General features: G+C 43.8%; 1 protein-coding gene across 1 annotated transcript; it reads left to right on the top strand.

The window, feature by feature from the left end:
- The first annotated feature begins 27 nt into the window (after positions 1–27).
- SYDE2 (synapse defective Rho GTPase homolog 2) lies at positions 28–24,831 on the top strand. Its single transcript, XM_071436364.1, has 7 exons — positions 28–300; positions 3,693–4,376; positions 11,867–12,966; positions 15,668–15,794; positions 20,372–20,553; positions 21,418–21,649; positions 23,752–24,831. The coding sequence occupies exons 1-7, from the start codon at positions 192–194 to the stop codon at positions 24,252–24,254; spliced, it is 2,937 nt and encodes a 978-aa protein (XP_071292465.1). The 5' UTR covers positions 28–191; the 3' UTR covers positions 24,255–24,831.
- Positions 24,832–25,415: the final 584 nt, after the last annotated feature.

A 25,415-nucleotide genomic window follows, 5' to 3' on the forward strand; every position in this document is an offset into this window, starting at 1 on the left:
CGCCCTCTCACCCCGCTCAGCTATGCCAAGTATGTGCGCGGCGGAGCCGAGGCCGGGCGCGCGCGGCGGCGGCGCCATGGGGCGGTCGGGGCCGGGGCTCCCGGCGGGGCCGCCGCGGCGCTCGGGGGCTGCGCGCTCCCGCGGGCCGGGGGGCAGCGCCCGCTGAGCGCGGCGCGGAGGCAGCGCCAGGCATGGCCGACCCGCTCCGCAGGACGCTCTCCAAGCTGCGGGGCAGAAGGTCCCAGCGCGGCGCGGCGGCGGGCGCCGGGCACCGCCACGGCGGGGTCTGCGCCCCGCAGGGTAAGTGCTCGGCCGCGAGGCTCCGGCTGCCCGCCCGCGGCCGCTCCTGCTCCTCCACCTGCCGGCCAGCGCCGGGCGGGGGCTCCCGCGGCACCGGGATGCTCCGTGCCCGCTGCCCGGGGCGCCGGGGCGGGCGGGAGCTTGGGTCTCGGATCGCTCCTCGGCCGCGGCAGCGTGCCATCGGTACCTGCGCCTCTTCTGGGAGCGGGAACTGCGCGTGAAAGCGAGAGCTCCTGGGGCTCCGACCAGCGCTGGGTGCGCGTCCTTGCGCGTTGTCTTGTCTCCCACATCTGCTTGTCACTCCTCGGCTGCTGTTTGCCCGCTGGGCTTGGTTGGTTTGTTCGCTTTTTAAAGATGCACTCGGAATCTTACAGATCAGTTTTCAGTTTTGTCGTTGTACCATTTGAATATATAGTAGTTGTATCTTATACTTTTGTTAGGAAACTTAGCGAAAGAGAACGTGTTTAAATATCTTCCAGAAGAACTGAGAGTTGTTTGATCCATATATGGAGAGGCTGGATAAAGCTGTTCCCTGCTTCCATGCAGTCTGCAAAGCAAGGCATGGTATCATGGTGAAGTATTTTCTGTGCCCACGGAGTTGGCATAAGGTCAGCTTTGACTGCAGTTGAGTTGAAACATTGAAGCTTTGATTTCTGAGCATACACGTGTCGGTACTATTATAGCTTAACTTGAAATACTGATTTATTTAATTTTTCTGTCAATGGAGTGAAAGGTGAAGGAAATACCTGACTTTTTTCTTTTCTTGAACACCATATTGAAGCCTTTTGAAAAGGAACCGTTGTCATGTTTGGTATTTGTGTGGAGACACGATCTTAACTATATTAAATGTAATATTAAATAAGTATGTGAAAATGCTAATAGTAGGCAGCATTCTTCTGAATGAAGCATTGCTCTAGAACAAAAAGTATGTTTCTGACCTGTATGTCTCTCAGAGCTTTGTATTTATTTAAAATGGACTCACTCCTGTAACAGCTAACAACATTGAAAACTAGCTCTGTGATATTGATCCACTGGTTGTGCAGATACTTGCATGTGAACCAGTTTGTTACTAAAATAAACACAGGCATAAGGGCTTTCAGGATCAGGGCCAAGTTCGAATAAAGGGGAAGCAGTGCTTGCAAATACTGCTAGCAATTGCAGAAACTGCAGTTGGGAGACGTATGTGGAAGTGTATAATGTGGGTGAGTTTCAGTGGGCATTTCCAATCGGTGACGTCTGGCAGCATGTGGCTGATGAGTTGGGATGGTCCTGAGTCCTGTGGAAGGTGGAGTGTCCCTGTGGGCAGCCTTGGTGGACGAGGCTGGAGGTTCTGTGTTGATAGCTCTGCTCCAAGCTTTTGCAGATTATGGAGATACCTGGGTGGATGTTGAAAACAAAGTTTTCTGCTGCTAGGACTGAAGGGCAGCCTGGGGCTCACACCAGATGTGCCCCTGGGTGTATGCTTAGGCACACTGTGCTGCACAGGAGCTGTTGTTTTGGGAATTGCAGCCTGCCCTAACCAGTGCGGAAGGACCCGTGTTTGTGCAGCAGAGCAGGAAGTAGCAGATATTTTTGTTTGTGGAAATACAGCTCTCGGATGCTCCTTCTATTTATGTCACCAGAGCAGGGACCAGCCTTGGAATGAAGCAAGGACTTTGGGATATTTGTCACTGGCAGGAGAATGCCTGCCTGAGAAGTCCCTGACCCAAAGAGGCTTCTTGAAAATATAGGCATAGCCCTATGCCTGTTGCAGAACTATCCTTTTGGTTCGTTCTTACGTGAAATTGTAGTGTGACAGTGTGTAAGGAGGAACCATTACAGCAGCATGCTTCCATTTCCAGGCTGTGGGTGGGGGAAGGAGCATGATTGCTGCCAAATCACTGAAACTTTGACAAGAGATCTGCATGCACATTTCCTTCAGATTCTGTTAGCTGCCTGACTTAGGCCCCAAGTGTAGTAAAGCACTTCAGTGGAGATGTGCAAAGCTTCAGAAGGAGCATGATTAATTTTGTTATTTTGTTAATTCTTTGAAACAAGTTAATTCTTCAAATCTCAAACAGTGATAATACTGCAGTTTAGCTGAACAAGCAAACCATGCTTTTGAAAAATCAAATTATGAATCTTTCATCAAATAAAATGGTGGTGTTTCAGATCTTATCAAGGATCTCTTCTATCATTAAAGTACAAAACTAAAAAGAGGGTCAAAGGGAAGGTGTTCACATGAGTCTTTTTCATGTCTCCCTTTCTACAGCAAACTTGGCTGGATTTACAGAGCTGCTCCATGAGTCCTCCATAAAGGTGCCCATATTTTAACATCCATTATTGGTGTGAAAATAATTCTTTGCTAAGAATAATGTTCAAGCAGTAATGAATAGCTGCTTTCATCTCGAATTTCCAATTGCAGAGAGCTTCATGTGAAAAGAGGTGGTCTGTTTATATGAACCCAGTTAGCCCCATTCAGTCTCAATGGCTGAGCAAGCCCAGTGTGGATTGTCCTGGTGTGCAGAGCAGCATGAGGGTTACCTGACCTGCTCCCTGATTTTAATTTGGATGTGTTTGCAGCTTTTCTTCCAGTCCTAGTGCAGGGGTCACAGCTCCCCGATGTGCTGCAGCCAGGGGGGTATAGTACTGCTGCTGAGTGGAGTTTGGCTGTGCTCTGACAGGGGGCTCAAGTGTGAGCAGCACTTTTCATGGACAGTTAAATCTTTCTCTCTTGCTTCAATGAAACTCTCAAGTTTTGGGGTCAGTGGAATTTGTTTACTTCTTGTGTGAAATTTTTGTTGTTTAAAAACTTCTCTACATTTCTTCTTTCTCCTTCCTTATTTTCTTGATGGTGTGTTTTGTTTTATTCCCCCCAAATCAGGGGATGCTTCTGTCATAATTGTTGGATGAAGCTGGTAAGGACAGTCCTTTCTGGAGGTTCTGATGTAGGACATATCACCTTTATATAGAAATCTAGAAATTAATATATGTGGGGGTTTTGTAGCCATTTAAGCAGTACATTGGGACTGTTTCTTCATTGGCATAACTAAACTGGAGAAGTACTGTGTAGTAACTTTTCAAACCAGTTGCACCTGAACTTGGCAGAAAAAAGCAGCCATTTCTGTGGAAGTATGCATGACCTTTCAGCAGAGCTATCTCACTGTCATTTATCTAAATTATGTGGTGTTAAAAATACAGCCAAACATGCCTGGCTCTTTATTAACTATGTGCACATTCTGCTTTGATGGGCTGAAATCTAATTTTGTGCTCATATCACCTTATCTTTTGTCCTTTTGGATGAGGTCTGATGCAAGTGTTATACGACAGCAAATGTGTTCATCTGTCAAAAGCCAAATGATATTCTAAACATTTGTCTTTCCCTCTCTTTTTGCCTTCCTTTCTGGGAACAGATTTCATAGAAAATGTTTACATAGCTTCGAGAAGCAGGAAGGAGCCCGAGTGCCCCCAGGCCGGCAAGGTGCCCGAGCACAGGCCGCAGGTGAACAGCATCACCGTTTCCAAGAAACGCAGCTGGCTGCAGCAGAGCACCCACCGGCGGCCCCCTCCTCCCCTGGAAGAAGAAGATGCCTGTAAGGAAGAGCCCGGGGCCGTTGTCCCGCTCCCCAGGTCTCCCGTGCCGCTGCCGGAGCCCGCCGTGCCCTGGGCTCCCTGCAGGCCGGCGCGGAGCTGCGCCCTGCCGGGCCCGGCCGCGCTGGGCAGCGCCGCCCCCGACTGCGGCGAGGACGGCGACGCGGATGATGAAGGAGAAATATGGTACAACCCCATCCCTGAAGACGATGAGCCCGACTTGCCCGGCGTGCACCCTTCTGCTGTGAATAGCCTTGTTGCTGTGGGCTCCCCGTCGGTTCGGTACAAAGGCCACGCTGGGGGTGACTCTGGGATGGCCGTGAGTCCCCATGAGGGAGCCACGCGCCCTGCGGAGGGCGGCCGGGTGGCACAGCCCGCTGAGGGCAGCCTGGCGGATGCTGCACAGCCCGGGGAACACGCACAGCAGCCCCTGCAGAGGTTTGCCTGCAAGGCTCCTGCTGTGCCAGCAGCAGAGGACAATCCTGCCTTCAAGTGTCCTTCCACAGGTAAGACTGCCCAGGAACATAAGCGCTCCTTTGTTATGTCTCTTTTCTCTTTCTCCACCTCTTACGTTACCATGTAAACTTTTGGTGGCAGTGCATGTCAAGCGCATTGAAAATGACTCAGATTGTGAGACTGATGCCTGCTAAGCGCAGAGGTGCGCAGTTGTTTCCCAGTCACTTTGTTCATGGCATGTCCAGGTGTGCTTGGCCTGGGTTCTCTCTGGCTCCCACCTCACTGAAGACAAAGGTTTTACAAAATGAGCTTGCTAAAGCCTGGTAATGTGAGGACACACTGGGTTTCCTTTGTCAGCTGGTGTCTAGCCCTGGCCTTGGATTCCTGCCTCAAAGCTACTTAATGTCTGCAGAAGTTTCTTTAACTTGCTGTCTGGGACTTTTTAATAAAGACCTTTTGGTAGACCATGTAAATGCTATTCATCACGTAGCTTTCTGTAATTACTGTCTTGTTGACTGTCTCAGGCTAATCTAATAGACTGCAGAAGAGTGGTTTTCACTTTCAGAAGGCAGCCTCTTTGTTCCTTGTTATCTTTGGCTGAGTGTTTGATAGTCTTGTTTCCATAATTCCATTAGTGTGTGAATTCAGCATCATATTAAGGATTTTTCCCAGTCTGTTAAAAAACCCCAAACAAATATAGAACCACACCAAACAAAAGTAAGTAGAAAAAACTCTCCCAACCCTTTCCAAAAAGGTATTACTTTTAATTACTTACGTGCCTCATATTATCTCAACCTTAACTCTAGTGTCCTATTCAAAGTTAAAAACAGCGTAAAGTTCAGGAGACAGGGAATTCCAGGTTCCTTTCTTTGGGAAAGGTTACACTTTACACTGACATTTAAGAACCTGTATTTCTGCCTGGTTCATCAGAAAGGACCTGAAACATTGGTGTGGGAGCCCAGGTGTGCATTGTCTTCTGGAGGGGCTTCTTTTTGGGTTGTCGCCATCCAGCCTCACCATCCTGGCAGTCTCTGGCCCCATGTCCCTGTGTACTGGGAGCTGCTGTGCCTGGATTCCTGGTGCAGAGATATTCCTTCTGGGAACAGGGTTTGTTTTCAAAGCACCAGAGCAACTGCTGTTAACAGCAGAAGAAAAAACTCTTGGTCTTCTGGGGGCTCACATTTTGTTCTCTTCATGGAAATGCTGCAGATACAAGCATATTTTTAGTTGCAAAGTGTGTTAAAGTTTTTGGGCATTTATTAGAAATAGCTCACTTTATAGCTGTTTTAAATACTTAGACTGGTTTTATTTGCTTGCAAGACAGATGAGATTATATGTTCTTTGGTAGATTTGTCATTGTTTGGGCTCAAATGCTTTGTAGAGGTCACTAAGTGTGGTTATTTAGGAAGGCTGTGTGTGTCCTGCAAACTGCTTGACCTCTGTTTAGTTGCTTAATCTCTCCATACGTGGGTGACTATTTCTTTTTTTAAAGTTAGTCCCTTTCTGTAAGAAGAAAAATGTCAAACTTGTTTTCATACTAAAGATGCATTTATTTCTGAAAGCAGAGTTGTTGATTTCAAGAGTTTCCTCAAACTGGGAGAGAAGTTACGAATTTCACCTGATTTTTTTGTTATGCATTTAGTTAATTAAGGTACTTCAAATGCAGCTCTCCTTCTACATGTGTTGGGTGGTGATCACATTGAATAGATTAATTGATGATGAAGTGGATCCCTGCTGCTTAGTAATTGGCTTTATTATGGAGAAGTGGCTTAGTTCTTTTTAATCCAGTTAAAGTATCTACAGTTATTTTCAGTCAAATTTAAAATGACAGCTCATCCATATGAAATTACTACATGAAAGGCACCATGGCCAATTTCATTTTATTTGTGTTAGGACCTTGTTTGAATAATATAGCTGGTATGAAATGGATGTCTCTGTTTGTAGAGAGCTGGGTACTTTAAGCAGTAACTCCTGTCAAATAAGAAATTAAAGCTTTGGGGAAAAGTCTGCCTACCTTTCTTATTGATCTCATATATAATATGTCAATATTGGTTAGCATTGGAGCCTAAATGTTAGGTTTTGGGAAGCACAGACAGAAAAAAAAGTGGGGCAGTACAAAATGCAAGAAAATATATATTTGTTTATTTTGTCATTTGCTGTTTTCTTCTTTGGACAATGGAAACAATTTTGCCTTTAACATTTTAGATATTTTTGCCTTACTTTGATTTCCAATTTTGTAGAGTGAAAATAGTAATGACTTTTTTTTTACTTTTGGTTGCTTTTTTGAGTCTTTATTAGACAGGAGATTTCTTTATGAAAAGAATAAATGATAGAATTCTGTTCTTGTGGGTCTTTCCAAACAGAGCACTAAATAGTTATTTCCTGTAACTAGAAATACTATTTCCAGTACAATGGATCATAGTTGTAGAAGTGCTAATTTGTCCCATAGTCTTAATTTACACTGCTAGCTCCTGGTATTAATTTGGTTACTTTCTACAGTAAATGCCATTTACATTAATAGGATTTGTCAGGTAATTCCTTAGTGAATAATTCTAGCCTTGTTGGCTTTAAAAAAGAAACTGATTAGAAATAAGGCACCCTTATAGCAGAGCTTGGGAAAAAATAATGTATTTTCTTTATAACATGTATTCAAAAGATAGGAGTAAGAGGGTAACTTGGTTCCAAGTTAATAATGTAGAAACAGCCCAGCTTAGGCTCTTAGGTCTGTGGGAGAAGAATTTAAGTGGAAAGAACCCTGGAGGCTGTTTTTAATTATGTGTCTCTTTGCACAGAAAAAATGGTTATGATTGAAAAATAGAATTTTGGTTTTTGTTACAAATGCAATATGAGAACTTTTTTCACTGTAAAATGTTGAAGTAAATTTTCTTTATAACTCTCTAGGACTGAGCTCTTAACTGTGTATTTTTATAGCTGTGCGTATCACCCGCAAATTGTTGAAGGAAAGCATCCCTTTGTAATGTTGGCTCCTGAGAGAGATTTACACCACAGAGCTCTGAATAGTGCCTTCTGTTTTTTACAATATTTAGAATATTTTTGCTTTTGGGGAGGTTAACTGTTGGTATTAGTGCCTACCTAATGAGTGGAATCATCTCGTGTATCTGTATCTGAGAGACGTCCTGGTAGGATTGGTGCATTGAAGGTTGCCAGGATCTGGATTGTGCTTTTGCTACTAAAAATGTACTTGAGTTAGTTGTCTGGGTGGAAAATCCTGGTAAGAGTCACTGTAAACAATTTCTTTCCAATGTTATGGCAAGTGAAGATGGATCCCATATTCCCACTTAACCCTGATATGTGCCAACTGGAATTTGGCTTAATTCCTATTAAAACTACAGGGCTCTTTCTCCACTTAGGCTGTGACCATTATCCTGGTTTCCAAATACATCTTTTGGGGCCCACGTATGCAAATATTTTGCATGCTTACATGTTGCAGGCAAGCTTCCAGCAATATACATAGAGTATACTGGGCAGCAAATGTTATCTACACCTTTCCTTCCACATGTTACAAATATTATTTTTGAAATTTAATGCTTATTTCCCAGATGGAAGATGTTTTGTGGTTTACCTGTTTTTCAAGTGCAAGGAGCTTTGGTTTCACAAGACAGAAGTGCATTGATGTGAAATACTTGCACAATGTGTGAGATACCAGAATGGTAAGGGATATAAAACTTCAGAGCAGAAGTGTAAATGTTCTCTCAATGCCATTTACACTTCTGCTCTGAAGTTTTATATCTGAACAGGTCTAGAACTGTGCCTGCACCTCAGAAACTTAACAGCCTTTGACATCAGTAGAGCTGATGTGCAGTGTGTCAGCTGAGGATCCGGATCAGTATCTCTTGTGGATTCTGCCACAGAAGAACAGTAGCCCTCTTTCACCTATTGTTTGCTACAAGAATGGTTTTGAGATATTTGGGCTCTTCTATTTTGATTTGCTGCTTTTTCACTTTTAATACATTAACTCAGCATTTCCATTAGGTGTGAGAGTGGCTGTTTGATAACTTCAGTAGCTTGGTGTAGTAAGCAACTGGCTGCTTTCTGACCAACTTATTCACCTCAACTTGTTGCCCAAAAATAAATTGCATGTTTTCTGAGTAACTTTAAAATAACTTGGAAGCCCTATCTTAAACAATGGGGAATGTGACATATATAACAGGGTAGTCAAATGTGCCTGTAAAACAGCATGTGTTGCTGGCAATGGATGTGACAGTGATAAATGTGCCCAAACACATATAAACTCCATTTAACAGGGGCAGACAAGCATGTTTACTGTGCTAAATCACTGCACATGTCTGGCAGGGCCTGTGTTGTAGGTGCTTGAGTCTGAGCCCTCTCTTCCCTTGGAGCAGTGTTGTGTAGGTGTAGGTCTGCTTGGCTGAGGGGACACTGGTGACTGTCCTGTGGACACCTGGATGGATGGGCTGGCAGAGGGGCCTGGTTTGTGAGGCACTGTGGGCTCTTCGTGTTTCTGTGGCCATGGAAAGGCTCTGTGCTTTCACAGAGCCACAGTGCTGAGCAAAGTAAAGGGTGGCTTTCTACTCAAGCTGAACCCACAGCTGATGTTGCACACAGTTACTTAGGGTGTCCGTTTGTTTTGACTTGGATTGCATTGTCCTGCAAAAGCTTTTTTTTTTTTTTTCCCCCTGTATTCATACTGCTGAAGTGTCAGAAGGCACAAGGCAAATGTATTGAAGCCAGTATAATAGCACAGCCCAGGATGGAGGGGGCATCAGATGATCATCTGGGTCACCCTTCAGAGGAGCAAGGAGCCTAAATGAGACCACCTACCCCACCCTGTGCAGTTGTAGCTTGGAAACCTGCAGGGGTGAAGACTACCACGTCCCTGGTTGTTTCCAGGGGTTGAGTGTTCTCACTGTAAAATATAAACATTACATACACATACAAATGGTCAGCTGTGTATATAAAACTGACCATCCCCGTGCTGTCCTGGTGCAACAGGTGCCTCTTATGTTTTGTCTTCTGTCACCCTTCTGTAAGGATATTTTTAATGTCTAACTGCTGTTTGCAGCACAGTCTTGTAACTGGGATGAGAAAAGAGGTGCAACTCAGTTTCTCTGTTACCCTTGTGAGAAAGCTGTGTCAGATGGGTAGGCTGGGCAGTGAAGTGTTACTGGACTGTGCTACAACTCCTCCTGCAGCTTGTTCAGAGCTGTCATGTACACTCTTTTAAAATTGCGTGCATACCTCAGCACATTGCTGGCTTTAGTGGAACAACATGTGGCTCAGTGCTGATGGGAATACCATCCTGCATAATGCTCCACTGTTGAGTTTCCTCCAGCCACATATTTCACTTTAACTGTTTGCTGCTGAACGCAGCAGAAGTTGGACACAGAAAAGTCATAGTGTTAGATTGACTCTTTGGTTTTAATGAGTTGTGGGGGGGAAGTTTAATTTGTTGGCCTGCTTTTCCAAGCCTGTGCCAGAGAGTTTTGACAGAAAGGGGAGATTAATGTTAGAGGCTGCAGTGTGGCAGCGATTGCTATAGTGCGCTCCACGCCAGCCCACCAGTGGGACCGTGCGGTGATTTGCAGTACAAGGGAAGGCTTTGTCTGCCTTTATCAAACACCACATTTCTAACTAGCTGCTTGCCAGAAAAGCACAGCAGGCGTGCTAGAAATAGCCCTGCCCCTGCAAGGGAACTACTTCCATGAGATTAAATGAATTTTCTTCTGTTCCTCTGGAAGACAGATTCTATGCATTATTCTTCGTAACTGAAACCTCCTTTTCTAAAGGTACTCTTTTAAGCCACTGTCTGCAAAAGTTACTTAATCCAAACTTCTATTGAGACTAGAACTAGCCTTTGTAGGGTTTTTCTTGGAAGGGGGTGAGGGAACCAAAACCACAGCAGATGACTTTGGTCAAAGACCAGATTGCCTGATTTAGCTGTTAAGGTTTGGTGAAGTATAAAGAAGTATAAAAAGTACATTACAGTCCAGTGGTGAAAATTAATTTGAATGCACAAAGCACTTGTAAGAATCACTTGCTGTGGACTTGAAGTGGTTAGTTTACAATTAAAGTAGTAAGTCCTTGGCAAATCTGAAGGAGAAACTCCTTTAAAGTGTGGTTTACTAAGCATCTTGTGAAAACAACACTTCTTTCTTTCTTTTTATATGCTGTAAACAATCCCCTTTTCCATGGCTAGCAAAGGGTAATGATGGATGGATAAAGGTGTTTGAGTCTCTGTGAGCTGCCTGGGCTAATTGCTTCACACAGGGTTGGTGTGTTTAGGGACTGTATAGAACCCCAGCCTGCACAGGCAAGGCTACCCAGTCCTCTTGGGAGCTGCTAACATTTGAAAATGGTGATGGGGATGGCTGTTGCTAGCAAGAGGTACTCTTTTTTTCTTAAGGGGAGGAAAAGTGACTCTAAGTGAAAGTAATCATGTAATTTTATTAATATCTATCTATCATTCTGCCCTCAGCTTCCCTCCCGCATTGTTTCTTAACTAAGGTAAATTGATCAATTTTCTTACAGTTATTACTGCCTCATGCTGGTAAAAGTGAGAATGACTTGAGCAAAACTTGGTATTTGCATTTCCTTGGGTATTAGAGCATGAGGTGAGCCACAGGTTCCTGTCTGTGTGCAGTACTGGCTTATGTCTAATTGTGTTCCTTAAGTAGTAGTTCTTTACTGCTGAATTGAGGAAGTGTTGTTGCTTTGGTTTTTTTTTCTTTTGCTCTTTTTACCATCAGTGCTTGCTGTTATATACTTTTTTTTCTTTTTGGTACCTTGAAAGGGGGGTGATTTCCTGTGAGGATGTCACTTGGGAGCTGTCTAACTTTAAAAACTCTTGTGGGGTGGTAGTGCCAGGAAACATGGAAGGTTGCTGGCAGGCAGTGAAATGAGGCAGTGCAGGATGCAGTTTTTGGAAGGAATAAATCTTACATCATGCTGTAGAAAGGAGAGGCTGAGAAAAATGAACGAAAAGGTGTGAGACTGCCTGCATCTACACAGGAGAGATTTAGGGCTCTTTGAGGTAATAGAGGGAAACAAAGAACCACAGTCTTTGCCAGAGACAAGTGTCTTTCCTTTAGACATTAGAGGAGTGGCAGTGCTGATGTGTTGGCTGTGTAGCTAACTGCTCTGCAGACAAGGGTGCCTTTGCCATATTTCCAGGATTTTTTCAGTCTGGTTTCCTTGCACTTGTGCCCCAGGAATGTGGCTGTGTGTGCTTGTCTGGGGGATGCAGCACAAGTGGCTCGAGCTGAATGCAGCGGGTGCAATTGCTCATTTGTTTATATGTAGTTTCTGGCCCTTTCATCTCCATAAAGCAGAACAAATCTGGCTTTTGACAATGAATTGCCAAGTTTGGCTGAACGAGTCAGCAGAGCACAGCTTTCTGAACACTTGTGAACATCTGACTGAATGAGTGAAGGGTGTCTGAATGAATTGTACTTACCAGGTTATGACAAATTGTACATGTTTTCCCCAAGTTGAAATTTTATTTTTCCATTGCTGAGAATTGCAGTTTGAAAATGATTGTTCCTTCTCTTTCCTTCTAAAGGGTTTGGAGCTGCTCTTGCACGCAAGCCTGATATACCCTCCACAGAGGTTTCTCCTCCAAGTCCCAGTCCCCTGAAAAAAAGTGGATCAATCAACTGGCCTTTCCCTGATAGAATTAAATCTCCCAGGACTGTGAGGAAGCTTTCCATGAAAATGAAAAAGCTGCCAGAGCTGAGCAGGAAGCTGAGTGTGAAGGGAAGTTCAAGCCATAGTAGTTCAGATAATCCTCCTTCCCTGCTGAAAAGTAGCTGCCGGGATACAAGCCATACAGTGTCTTTGCCTTCTTCTGGAAACTCCACCACAGCTGCCAGCAGGAATGTGATAAGCCGTTACCATCTTGACAGCAGTGTGTCCTCACAACACACCTACAAAAAGAAGAGCTTGAGGAGCTCCAAATCCTTCAACAAAGGTGGTTACCTCAGTGATGGTGACTCTCCTGAACTTATAACAAAATCAGGTAAACACAGACATGACACCAAGTGTGGGAAAGGAAAGGAGAGCCTTCCAAGTAACAGTGGTAAACCTGAAATAGATATCGATGCCTTCAGACACTACAACTTTTCTGATCAACCCAAGTGCTCTCAGTACATCTCTGGACTCATGAGCATTCACTTTTATGGTGCTGAAGACTTAAAGCCACCACGAATAGACTCAAAAGATGTCTTTTGTGCAATACAGGTTGACTCAGTAAATAAAGCAAGGACTGCCCTGCTCACATGTAGGACAACATTTCTTGACATGGACCACACATTCAATATAGAAATCGAAAATGCTCAGCACTTAAAGCTGGTGGTGTTCAGCTGGGAACCCACCCCACGGAAAAACAGAGTGTGTTGTCATGGAACTGTGGCTCTTCCCACTCTCTTTCGGGTCACCAAAACACATCAGCTGGCTGTCAAGCTGGAGCCCAGGGGGCTTATTTATGTCAAGCTGTCACTCATGGAGCAGTGGGAAAACTCTCTTGATGGCCTTGACACAGACCGTGAGCCTGTGATGTTTGGGGTGGATGCTCGGAAAGTTGTAGAGAAGGAAAATGCAGGCTTGATGGTGCCCCTTTTGTTGCAGAAATGCATTCTGGAGATTGAAAAGAGAGGCTGTCAGGTACTGTGCATATTTTAATCTCTTTTGTCAATATTTCTGTGTTGAGATAGCTGTTGTTGCAGTGTAAATAGCAAGTGGAAATGGGGGAAATAAAAAACATCTTTACAAGTCGATTTTTTTTCCTTTGCTGCTTGTGTGTATTGAACACTGGCTATTGTAATGTGGGAAGAATAACAGGACTGTGTGCAGGCAGCACTTCCAGCTTGGCCTTTGTAGAGGAGAAGTACACTTGCTCACAGGAACTGCTCCCAGCAGAGCTTTAGGAGTGGGGTTTGTGAAACAAATGTGCAGCCCCCAGTGTGTAGAGTCACCCTCGGAAAACAGAGATCAGTTGAGAATTTGAGAATATCTGACCCCTGAGACATGGCTCAGTCTGTAGGGACACACATTTAAATGCCAAAATGGTATGGTTCACTGTTTGCTCAAACCCAAAGCTGAGACTCTCTGCAGGGACACAGTGAGCCCATCTTTTGGTGGAGTCTCAAGCCAGTGTGCCTGAGACCCATCTCTGTCATCACTTTGTACACAGCATTAGGATGAGACCCTGAGGGGCTGAATTAGTTCTTTCCCCACACCACTGCTCCTTGTCTTTCTACAGGTTGTCCTCAAAATTGGGAGTGCTTCAAAGCAAAAGTGCCCAGTGTCTTTTTTTCATCCCATTATTGGTTGATGTAATCTAATGAATAAAAATATGTGTGAGAAATGAGGTATGGAAAAACATCACCGGTTATGGGTGCTAGACAAGAGGTCTGTTAAGAAAGAAAGACTATGCAGTCTTAAGCTCAGATGTTCCCCGTGGCAATTCGTTTGAAACTGGTGGGAGGACTCTTGTCTGCTGTTCCACAGCATTAGTGAGCCCTCCTTGTCTTTTGCACCTGTTCTCACTCAGGTGAAATTGAGAAGTAGTCACACCTACCAGTGTTACTATTTTAAATTGCTGACAGGTTGGATATGCTTGCAGGTGTGATGAGATTAGCTCTGCTGTTTATAACACAGGTCATGAACTATAGAGGGAAATGGAACTTCCATGTGGCTCTTTTGCTGAAAGTCATCACTGGTATTAGCTGTGTGATTTTTCTTGTGGATACTTCTCCTAACATGCAATTACTGGAAAAGAGAAGTTTTATTCTTTCTAGTATATGTGTTCTATGGTTTCAGCACTTTATTATGGGCTTATTAGCACCTAGTCATGCAAATGATATTGGGTAATCAAGGCAACACTGGTAATGAAGCAATTGGGATTTAAGTTATCTGAATGTACCTGATGCTTTTGAGCATGAAATCTATTTTTGTATTTTCACAAAGAGAACCAAAAGTGCAAAATATACTGTTAACTTCTTCTTTTAACCACATGCTTGTCTGACATTTTTGACTTTCCTATAGACTGCAAATACTGTCATGGTACATAATCTCCACCTGAATTTCAGATGTGGCATTAGGAAACTTTAAAACTTTAAAAGAAGTTGTCTTAGGCATATACTACGTCATATTCAGTCTTGAGAACGGGGCAGTACAAATTCCATTGGGTAACTTTCTGATTAATATATGACCAGAAAAATGCTTTTGCTTTCATACCTTCATTCTCATGGTCTTAAGACAGTACAGATGGGTTTCTTTGGTTTGGCTTGGTTTTGGATAATTTTTTGTCTTGAGTCCATGGTAGTTTTGAATTAATCTTTTACTGCTCAGTACACCTGTTGCTAATGTTAATTAAAATAAAATTAATATTTCTAAGAATTAGTCTTGTAAGATCATAGCAGTACTTTGCATAAATGGTGCTGATGAAAGTAATGATAAAATGGAAAATTTCAATACATGAAAGCACATGATTTAAATGGCAATTTAGTTCAAGAATGTTGCAGGTTTCACTCCTATCACCTTAAGCATGCTAAATAATAGCTGTTTTGCAGAAAATTTTCAGTATAATTTGAAACACATGGAAGTCAGCATCTTATCAACTTTAAAAACATCATCTTACAGGTGTAACAATGGAGTAGTCATAGTTTTCTTGAAACTGGTTAAGGGTATAAAAATTTTTTTTTTACTATATAATGTAATACTGTAGGAAAATGCTTTCACTTATTTTGGGTTTGTGTTGGTTTATTAATTGATTTGTAACTTTCCTCATTTTTAGTATGGAGTCAGTTGTGTGACTTTTTCTTCTGCTGATGATTAATGACTGTATTTGTACTGCAATTTTGCTTACATAAAGCTCTAAACATCTCTCACTTCTTTCTGCTGATGTTTGAATTCTATTTTGAATAATTAAACAATTATGCCAGGAAAAATAATGATGATCTGAGTGAGTAGGGTGAGAAGCAAATATATGCTTAATCTGTATTTCTTTCCTGATTCTGCATAAAAGCAAAATATTAAGGCATACCAATTTAGAACTTGTGTTACATTGATGAAACACTGCTCAGCACGTTGACTGTTGAGAAAACAGGAGCATCCTTCTCTGAGTGCTCCCAGCCCCTGTGTCCTGGGAAGTGTCTGATCCTGTGTGGGGTGATGGGACAGCCTAACTGTGCAAGCCCAGCTGCATTCCCAAACAGCTGCTGTTGCTGTTGGCTCTCTGGTGGCACAGCACAGGGTGCAGTCACCAGCTCCTGCTCTCAGGCTCTCTGGTGGCACAGCACAGGGTGCAGTCACTGGTCCCTGGGCAGGCATTGCTGACATGAGCTGTGCTTTGTGCTTGCAGGTGGTGGGGCTGTACCGGCTCTGTGGCTCGGCAGCGGTGAAGAAAGAGCTTCGAGAGGCGTTTGAGAGGGACAGCAAGGCTGTTACTCTCTGTGAGAGCCAGTACCCAGATATTAATGTCATAACAGGTAACACATTTACTTGCTTTTCTTCCAACAGAGTTGTGCCATGTTCCTCATGTACCTTTAAAAGGGGGAAATTGTGCTTTGAACTCTTTCTGTTGTTATTTTAACAAGCTTTTAACTTCTGCTGAAAGCTGGGTGGGAATGAGTGCAGTTACTTTGGGGATGTGTAAGTATGGATGAAGCAGCAGTGATTTTTAGGGAGGGGAGGACATGGAAGGATCTGCTTTCAGTTACTGCTCCACCAGGTACAGAGGGAAGTGGGAGTCTGAAAGGAGCTGGGGTCTTGGAGCTGGTTAAACCTTTGCCATTGGTTTGTATTGGAGAAGATCTGGAAAAGCTTGGTTGTGATCAGGCCCCTCTGCTGTGCTGGTGGATCCTCACCATGTGACCCAGGGCTGCCTTAGACCAGCTGTTCTCCCCTTTATGTTGGAGACTGCAGGAGATATGGAAGCAGATTTCCCATTGTATTGTGCAGGCTAGTTAGAGCTGCAGGAAAGTGCCTTCATTTGATCACTGCTTTTTTAAAACCTTGCTGGGTTTTCTCCTGCTCCCTGGAGTGGCCCTTCACTTGGTGTCACTCAGCAACCTCCAGAAGAGGTAGGGCTGCTCCTGGGCAGCCTGTCTGCATCAGCTCCTTACATGGCTCTCTTCACAGGAGTTGCACTGCAGAACTGAAGTCAGTTGTTGAGGTTTTTCTGGCTTGCTAAAAACTGGAACAGTTTTATAACTATTGATATTTGATGCTAGCTAAAGTTGATCTAATTTCAGGCATCACTGAGTAAGCCAGTTGTTCTGAGAAATTAGTCAAAAGCATTCACTGCCTGTATATCAGGGGATGGAAAATGTAACAGTAGTTGGGGTGTAAATTTTCTGTGTCAAAACCCTTTCTGTAATATCCAACATCCAGCTGTATAGAAGAGTTATACCCTGTTTGGAGGTCTATTTCATTTCAATGTACTGGGAATTAATTTTATTCATTACATTTTATAATGATACAACACGTTAGCAGAAGATGCTACCCGATGACATTTACTGAGTTATATAAACCTCCTGGTTCAGTGTGCAGCCAGTCAGTTTGCCTTACTTGCCTTGGCTGATTTTGCTGTGGGGTTCAATGTTGTTCACAAGTACCAGCACTGTCAGCATCAGAAACTTGTATTTATAGAATCATAGAATTGTTTAGGTTGAAAAGACCTTTAAGATCATCAAGTCCAGCCACTAACCCACCAGTGTTTCACTCTGATGTTATATATCAGCTTTTATAAACGAGGTATCTGGTAAAGGTAAAAAATATAAATGATCTTTTAAACTGGGTCATTTTCTTCTCTTTACAAATAAATTAATGAGAAAAAATGCTGAGAACTTCTAATATCAGATTGTTCCATGAAATTATTTTCTGTCCAGAGTTTGCATTGCAAGAGTGAAAAGACTACAGCTTTGTTTTCTGCCTTACAGAAAGTCTGTTGGGTCCTTTAGTTTGCCTTCTCTTGCAAGAGATTACTTACATGCTGCTTTCCTTACAAGGGAAAAGAGTTTTAAGGAATTACACTGAAAAGCAGATTCTTTGCCCTGGTAGCTCTGCAGCTGTGCTGTGCAGGTGCCTGCAGTGCCTGTGTCAGCATTGTGCTGCAAGGACTGACTGTGGGGGCTCTGTGGGCTGGGGAGCAGGGAGGGAAGGGCTCTTGGCATCTGTACCTTCCACTGACCAAATGCAGCCACTCCAGTTATTGGAAGCTGCCTGCTGTGGATTGACAGGGGAAACTGCAGTTTTTGTGGACAGCTGAGTTAGCCACTGTGCCCAGTGCTAGGAATAAAAGAGCCCACAAACCTTACTGCATGTGCTTGGGGAGTTGGGTTGAGAGGGAATGTTTCCCCTGATTACTTAATGCTGAGGCTGATGCACATGATTCATACTTCTATCAGCCAAAACATGTGTTCCACAGAATATGAATCCTCAGCATAAATCTTGGCTGATTTGAAGAGACGTGCTGCCTTATGTCCTTTTTGAAATTTGAGTAGCGCTCCTTTTCAAAAAGATGAATATTTTTTTTTGACAGCTCTCCAAAGACTAAGGAATGAACATTTAATGATTAAATCTTGACTGAGAAATACTCTTGGGATTGGCACAAGCTGACACACAATTAAGTGGGCTCATGGATCAAACTGAGGCGGGCAGGCAGTTCATGGAACTGACCTGTAGCCATGTTGTTGCATCGTGTCTGTTGGCATCCACGTGAATTCATATCTCTGCATAAAGCTTGCAGTGCTCTTAACAGTTCAGTGGGTCAGAAAAATGAGGAATTAATGAAGTGGATGGCAATTTCTGCTCTCTGTCTAAATTTGTTGTGTGTGGTTGTGTCAAGAGGAATGTGCTAGTGGGCTGGCAGCGGCAGGAAGCGTAGATTCATGGAAAAAAAATAACAGCAGCCTCTTAGAGGGCTAATTTAGCTGAGTGAATAGCAAAAGGATTTAGAAAGGTCAAGGGGCATTCATGGCTCCCAAACCATCCTGTTATCTGGAGCTGAACAGGAGAAAGTCCTTTGGCAGGTGGCAGTCCTATGATTGTGGATGCTATTGCAGGAATTCCTGGTAAATAATTATTAATAGACAGTTGTGTTTAGTATAAGCTAATTTGATTAGAACATATAATTTCCTACTGTAAGCTGGTTTTGATTTCAGTCTCTGCCTCCAAAAAAAGCACAACTGAAACAGAGATCTTTATAGAAGTCAGCATCTCTTGCTAATATTTTGTTTATGAAAAAAGGAAAATATCCCAGATCATGTTGTACAGCATCAACATCTGCCACATTTGTTTCATAAATATTTTAACCAGCTAATCCACATAGGGAGCATGACCCTCTAAATTCAGGGAAGAAAAAGTATTTGGTGGGAAGGGAGGAATATGAGTAAGTTACTAAACAAAAACTAGCTACTTTAGTGGAGAAGTACCAAAAGTGCATGTTCTTTTTAAAGCAAACAAAAAAATCCCACCAAAACACCAGGGGAAATATTTTTTCAGGAAAAAGTGGTTGTTCTCATATTTTGTGTTCCTGAGGAGATGTTCCCATTTTGAGCACAGAGTGAGCTCCTGGAGGCCGTGTGGTGTCTGCAGAGCTGGTTCTGCCTGGCTGCCCCTGCCCGTGCTGCAGCAGGAGGTGATTTGGCAGCTCAGGTTCAGGGCACTGCTGCAAGGGCAGGATTCTTTTTTAAATGAAAATAATTATACAGGTAGAAGACAACTCTTGCATGCATTCTGCATGTGAAGGATGAAATGTTAACTTCTGTTCCCTGTACTTTGTAAGAAACTACCTTGTAACAAAGCCCACCCTGTACAGTTCATTTTACAGCTCCGTTGCACAGGCTCAAGTAGATGAAAACTGTTGCTTTGTTAAATGGCACAGTGTGATGGTAATTGCTGTGATGTGAGATTTTACAAGGTTGTGAGGAGGGCCTGCTAAAAAAACCTGCCTTTCAAACTTTACCTGTTTGGAGGACAGGCTGTTTTGTTAACTGCAGTTCATACTTTTGAACAGTTTCTTCTAGTCCAGCAGTTCTTCCTAACAAAGTATTTAAATGCAGTTGTGATCTAGCTAAAATTAGTAGATATTTGTGGCACAGAAAGCAAGTTTTTAAGGAAAATGAAAACTGCTGGCAGGCAGGCTTGTTTCCTTCAATTTTTTGTTGGTTGTATTGGATATTGCGCCTGGATAGCATCCTGCTATGTCCTTTCCAGAGACTGCTGTTAGAAGCCTTAATATTTTGGGTTATTTTATCACTGAAACCCCTCTCAAAATGAAGTATCAGCCAGGTTCCAAAGCCAGCTTACAAGAATGCAAACCTCAATTCCTCTTCAGAAAGAATAGGTGGTAATGAGGTGCCTGCCTGGTTGTTGCAGTCCCCGAAACAGCCTCTGCCCCAGCACACCCCAGCTGCAGAAACGCTGCAGTATTTCAGTGCCCCAGGGCAGGCTCGGTGCTGGGCACTTGAGGCAGTGCCCCCGGGGGTGTGGATCACGTCTGTCACAGCTGGAGGGAGTGGTGTGCAGGGGCTGCAGGGTGCCCAGGAGCAGCAGGGCTGGTGGCCCTCTCTCATCAGGACATGTTTGGTTTGTGCTTGGCTGGGTGAGAAGGCACCAGGTGCTTTGCTGTACGTGCCCCTGGCACTGGGATGTTTGCTCATAATTTTATAGCTGAAAATAAACAGAAAAGAAAAACTACCTGATAGGCTTATATAAAAGTTGGACTTTGATGTCTGTAGGAGCTCCTTTCCTTGGATGGGAGGTGGACTGCTCTGAGTCCTTTCCTTGCCTCCCCTCACCCTGAAAGGAGGGAAGCTTGGGGAGATGTTCACCTGGTGCCCAGTGTCCTCACACCTGCACATGCAGCAGCCCTGTGCTCCTGCCCCTCTTTGCTGTGCCCTTTTGGTGCTGTCCTCCCACCCCTTGCTCCTGAGGGCCAGGTTTGGCACTGACACAGGGGATTTTCTTGTGTAATGAGTGCAGTTGATGTGCTTTAATGCTCCCAAAAATTGCTGCAAAGAGAATCTGCAGCTTGTTAAAGGCAGCTGTTGTGTCCCATTAGGTGTCCTAAAGGATTATCTGCGAGAGCTGCCCTCTCCCCTGATAACCAAGCAGCTCTATGAAGCAGTGTTGGATGCAATGGTGAAAAATCCCTTGAAAATGACAGCCAGTGGTTGTGAGAATGACCCAAGTGACTCTGAGCACACAGCAGCCCTTCTGGATTGCCTGCCAGATGTTGAGAAGGTGAGTCGTGTTAGCACGTTCAAGTAAATCACAAGCATCAGAAACTAAAGGAACATATTCACACTGGATATAAAATGTCTCAGAACTGTTTATCAGATCAAGTGGTTCACTTGTATTTGTGATGCTCCACATATGTGAAAATAATTCCATGCTGCAATGAATTGGAGGGTCTGCATTGCTGGACTTGCTCTAGTTTTCATTTTATATTGTTTCTTTAAAACTGAATGAAAGCCTGTGATCTCTACTTTTACAATATCACATAAATGATAATTCCATTGTCCTGCTCCACTTCTGCAGAGCTCTCTAATCTGTATGTTGGAATTACCTGGGCAAATCCATTCCTCTTTCTTAAGTATGTGCAATAAAGCCTTTGCTTCCCTTGCTGTGCAGTGTGAGAGAGCTGTGCACTGTTACCTGTTAAATTCCTGTGTAGCACCACAAACCACAGCCCCTTCTGGGGGGGAGAGAGGGAGGGATGGAGGGGCCTGCATGGTATCTGGAATTACCTGGAAGCTTGTTCAGATGCTGACATCATCTCGAGGGTTTCTTTATTTTCTAATGTACCTGAATCATCTGTACTGCTTCTGCAGCCTCTCCTCCCTTCCTGATGTACTGTGAGAAAACTCATCCGTGTGAAAATGAGTTCAGATAAGAAACAAACTGAGTCTTATCAGAAAGTCTGTCTTAATTGGTCTGCTCTGTCATAGTCAAATACAGCTTTTCTAATTCAGCACTTGGATGTTCTGTTGATGGGTGTTGGTAGGAAAACCAGAGCTATCAGCCTTGATCTTTTCTCTCTAGAGCTGTGACCAGTACCACTGTTGTTTGGTGTTTGGTTTCCTGAGCAGTATTTTGTTTCTTTAGGCTACCCTGAAGATGCTGTTGGATCACCTGAAACTGGTGGCCTCTTACCACGAAGTGAATAAGATGACGTGCCAGAATTTAGCTGTGTGTTTTGGCCCTGTGTTACTGAGCCAGAGGCAGGAGACCACCAACCATAACAACAGAGTCTTCACAGACTCAGAGGAGCTTGCTAGTGCCCTGGACTTCAAAAAGCACATAGAGGTTCTTCACTACTTACTTCAGCTGTGGCCAGGTACTTTCATCTGATCAAGGAAAAAAAGTCAAACCATTGCTTTGTGTTTGCACTGTGTGACACTGTACATTAATTCACAGGATGATTGAGCAGCATCAGAATTCTTAAAATGTGAGGTACTATGGCATCACTGTTAATCTAAAGAAATGATGGCAGTTTCTATTTGGGCACTTTGCTAAATGGGAAGTTTGTTGCTTTAATTGCTTTCTTACCATATGGCAGTGTTTGAGTATAATGAAAGAAATAGTGAAGACTTTATGTGAGTAAAGACACTAGAAAACACCAACTCAGTTACATTAAAGTTTCCATATCTGTATTAGAGAGGTGGTGGATTTTTTTTTCCCCTGCTCTTCAGCTTTGACCTGATGGGGTTAATTTATTTCCACTCTTATAATTTGGCAGAGTTGAAGATATCCTCAGAGTAAGAGGTCTGCAACTTCTACTTGTTTTTGCAGAGCTTTGCATAAGGAAAAATGTTGCTACTCCATGATGGGTTTGAGGTGACTGAAGATGCTGCTGCTCACTTGTCAGCTGCAGGTGGGCAGCTCCAAAGCTGCTGATCACCAAAAATGAAAAGAAGCTTTCAGTCAGATGAGTGAGTCTATGCAGGAGAGATGAGGCATGTAGGTGGAGGAAGAGGGAGACCAAGAGCTGTTTGGGCAGCAAATACTGTGCAGAAACTAATCCTGAAACCATGGGGATGGGTTATGGCATGGCTGCTGTGGACTACAAAACCAAGTGGATGCAGCTCTGCCCATGGGAGTGTGTATTGCTCTAAGAGGGTAGGAGTAGGGTAAGTAGTAGACTTTTCCTTCACTTAGAAGAAAAAGCTGAGCCCTATCCCTTGGCTTGCAAGAACTGTGCAGGATATTGTGTTAAAAGGGAGGTAAAACACAAATGCAGAGACTTGAGTAGGTGAATGCCACACAGTGTAAACAGCACACTTGGATTGAATGGAAGGATCACAGTCTGGTCCCTTACATTTAATCTCCTGTAGTTTGAGACAGCTTGATAACCAACATGTTGTGCAATACTTTGATTTCCGTTTATTTCTGAGCAAAAACAAATAGGCCTTGTTTGGCCAGCCTGTGTAACACTGGCAAGTTATTGTTAACCCATGGCCCTTCTCTTAATGGAGCACAGTCTAAACAGAAGGGGTTTGTTATAGTAAGGGGGGGGAAAGCAGTGAGAGTTATTGCATATTACTGTGCAAGACATAAAGTAAAATCCCCTGGAGACCTGAACTGTGGATCCAGAAGGAGAAGGGTTGGGCACATTTCAGGACTGAAGCTTTGTGCTTGTGTGTGGGGAGTCTAACAAGGAGGGGCTCCCATGGTGAACTGCATGGGTTTGTGTGCACTTTTCAGGGGTGAATGGGAATAGGAAGTCTGTGCTGCTCATTACAAGAAGCAGTGGTGTGTATAAAACCAGAAGTTTTGCAGCTCAGACACTTACTAGGCCCAGGGCAGTGAGCAGAGCAGTGCTGCTTGCCTTGGGCAGTGGGTCACAGCAGAGCAGCCTGTCAGTGACTGTGCTGTGCATTCATGAGCTCAGGTAATGCTGCCAGCAAACCTGTGTGAGTGTACCTGTGCTTGTGCTGCACAGAGAAATTACTGCAGGGGAGCTCCTTCAATAGCACAGAGCGTCAGGGCAGAAGAGAAGCACGAGAGCTCAGCTCAATGTGTTGTCAGCTTCTCTAGGGGTTTCTCAGTGGTGGTGTTTTGTTGTGGTTTAACCTCTTTTGCTGTGCCTGCTTTCTGTTACTCCTTAGCCTGGATGAAGTGTGCAAACTGAGCAGTTTGCTTTTCTTTGACCAGATCTGAATGGTGATTAACTCATACAATGAATTTAATTGGTGGTCTGGGAGTTTCCACTTTAAGAAAGGCTTCTCTACTGTAATTTGAATCTGGCATGAATCTTCAAATTAGGAAAAAAGTAGTTTTTCCTAATTATTTTATATCAAACAATGGCAAAAAGTGTGCAATGTGTTGGCTGTAAGATTGCATGTATTCATGCATGCTAGGTGGGACATTGAGGGTTGACATGGACTTTTGTGTTGCAGCATGGGTTCAGTTGTGACTGGTTGAACTTCTCTCTTCTAGTTCATCACTCGCCTGCCAAAGAACCAGCACATCTGAGTGTGTTTCCTGAGCACTCATCCTGCCTGAATTACCTGAGGCCCAAGAGGCAGAGACCCCAGGTGCTGAATCTGAGCGGTGCCGAGATGTCGGGGGTGCTCAGACCGAGGCCAGCCGGCCTCGACAGCCCATCCAGCAACCGCTATGCTGGGGACTGGAGCAGCTGTGGGGAGAACTACTTGTTAAGCCCCAGGGACTGCCTGGGGGAGGCAGACTATGATGATGTCCCTTCCGAGGGCACGGAGAGCGGGGAGGACAGCGGCAAGGCCGAGGAGCCGGACGGCCCCGCGGGACGCCCGCAGCCCGGCCCCGCAGAGCTCCCCTGTGGGAGCTGCCTGGCAGTGCCAGCCATGGACTCTGCAGTGGATCAAAGAGCCCACCTCAAGGACCTGCAGGAGAGTATTGATACTCTCATAGGAAACCTGGAAAGGGAACTCAATAAAAACAAACTAAATATGAGTTATTAAATCCTGTCCTGCACGACATCTCCTTGTGCCTCCGTGCCCCTTGTTGGGCTTCCCTGGCTGAGTGAGGAGTGATGGTGCCCCTGAGCACCCTGTGGTAAGGCCATGGCCCACCTTGTGTTAGCACATTTGAAGCCATTCCGTAATGTTTCTGCCTTTCTCTTAGAAGGTGTTGTCCTGATTTGTGTTGGAGACAAGCTTAGACTGTGATGTGATTCCACATAGTGACATTTCTCCCCAAAAACACTATGCACTTAGGTGGCCTGGGCAGTACCTGGTAGAAGATAAAGTAACATCTTTGCTGTCAGTGGCAGCAGAATTCCTCATTCCTGAACTCCTGGCTCTGGTACAGATGTTCCTCTCAGAAGAGGATGAACGCTGCTTGGCCTGAGTTTTGCAGCAGGGACTTCAGATAGACTTGTTTTACTATATATGCAATGGCTGCTATGAAAAATGCTTTATATAATATTTATATATAAAGTTTTAATTGTACAAATATTAACGTATTACTGTATTAACACTTTTCAGTAATTATTTAAACAAGCAAAAATAAATATTTTTCTAACCTTGTTTGTATATATCTATGTATAAATGTGCATGTGTCTGTAGCCATCTTTGTAAAGGAAAGGTCTCAGAATTATGAAATGTTCCCATTTCCAGGAAGAATGTTCAGTGATGCCAGGACAAGGTTACCCTTTGGGTAACACAGCATTTGATTTATGCACAGAGACATGGCCAGAGAGAAGGTAGGGTGAATGATTAATGTAAATGACCTTGTGTAGTGCAGGAACAGCCGTTTGCAGGTGTTGACTATTAACTCTCACACACACACACACACACACCACCCTTTCTCTGTTTGGTTTTTTTTTCTTCATTGTTTGTTTCTTCCTCCATTGGTTTTTTCACATATAAAGAAGGTCTGGAAGGTATTTACTTTTCAAAAAATATTTTTTTGTTTTTCCTTTATAACATCTTGCTTTGTTTTTGATGTTTTGGTACGTTTTTTTCTTTCCAGAATTTCATGTATTCTTGTGGTACTCTTGGCTGCTGCTGGTAGTTAGATGCATTTGAGCCCTCTCTAAAGGGTTGTGGCTCTGGAGATACAAGATATAAATTCAGCACAAAGCCAGTTACTTTTTTTTTTTTTTCTTTTTAAATTACTCT

The sequence above is a fragment of the Agelaius tricolor genome, unplaced genomic scaffold (genome assembly GCF_023055355.1).
Source record: "Agelaius tricolor isolate 1412-34295 unplaced genomic scaffold, bAgeTri1.0.p SCAF_11, whole genome shotgun sequence".
In the NCBI taxonomy this organism is placed as follows: Eukaryota; Metazoa; Chordata; class Aves; order Passeriformes; family Icteridae; genus Agelaius; species Agelaius tricolor.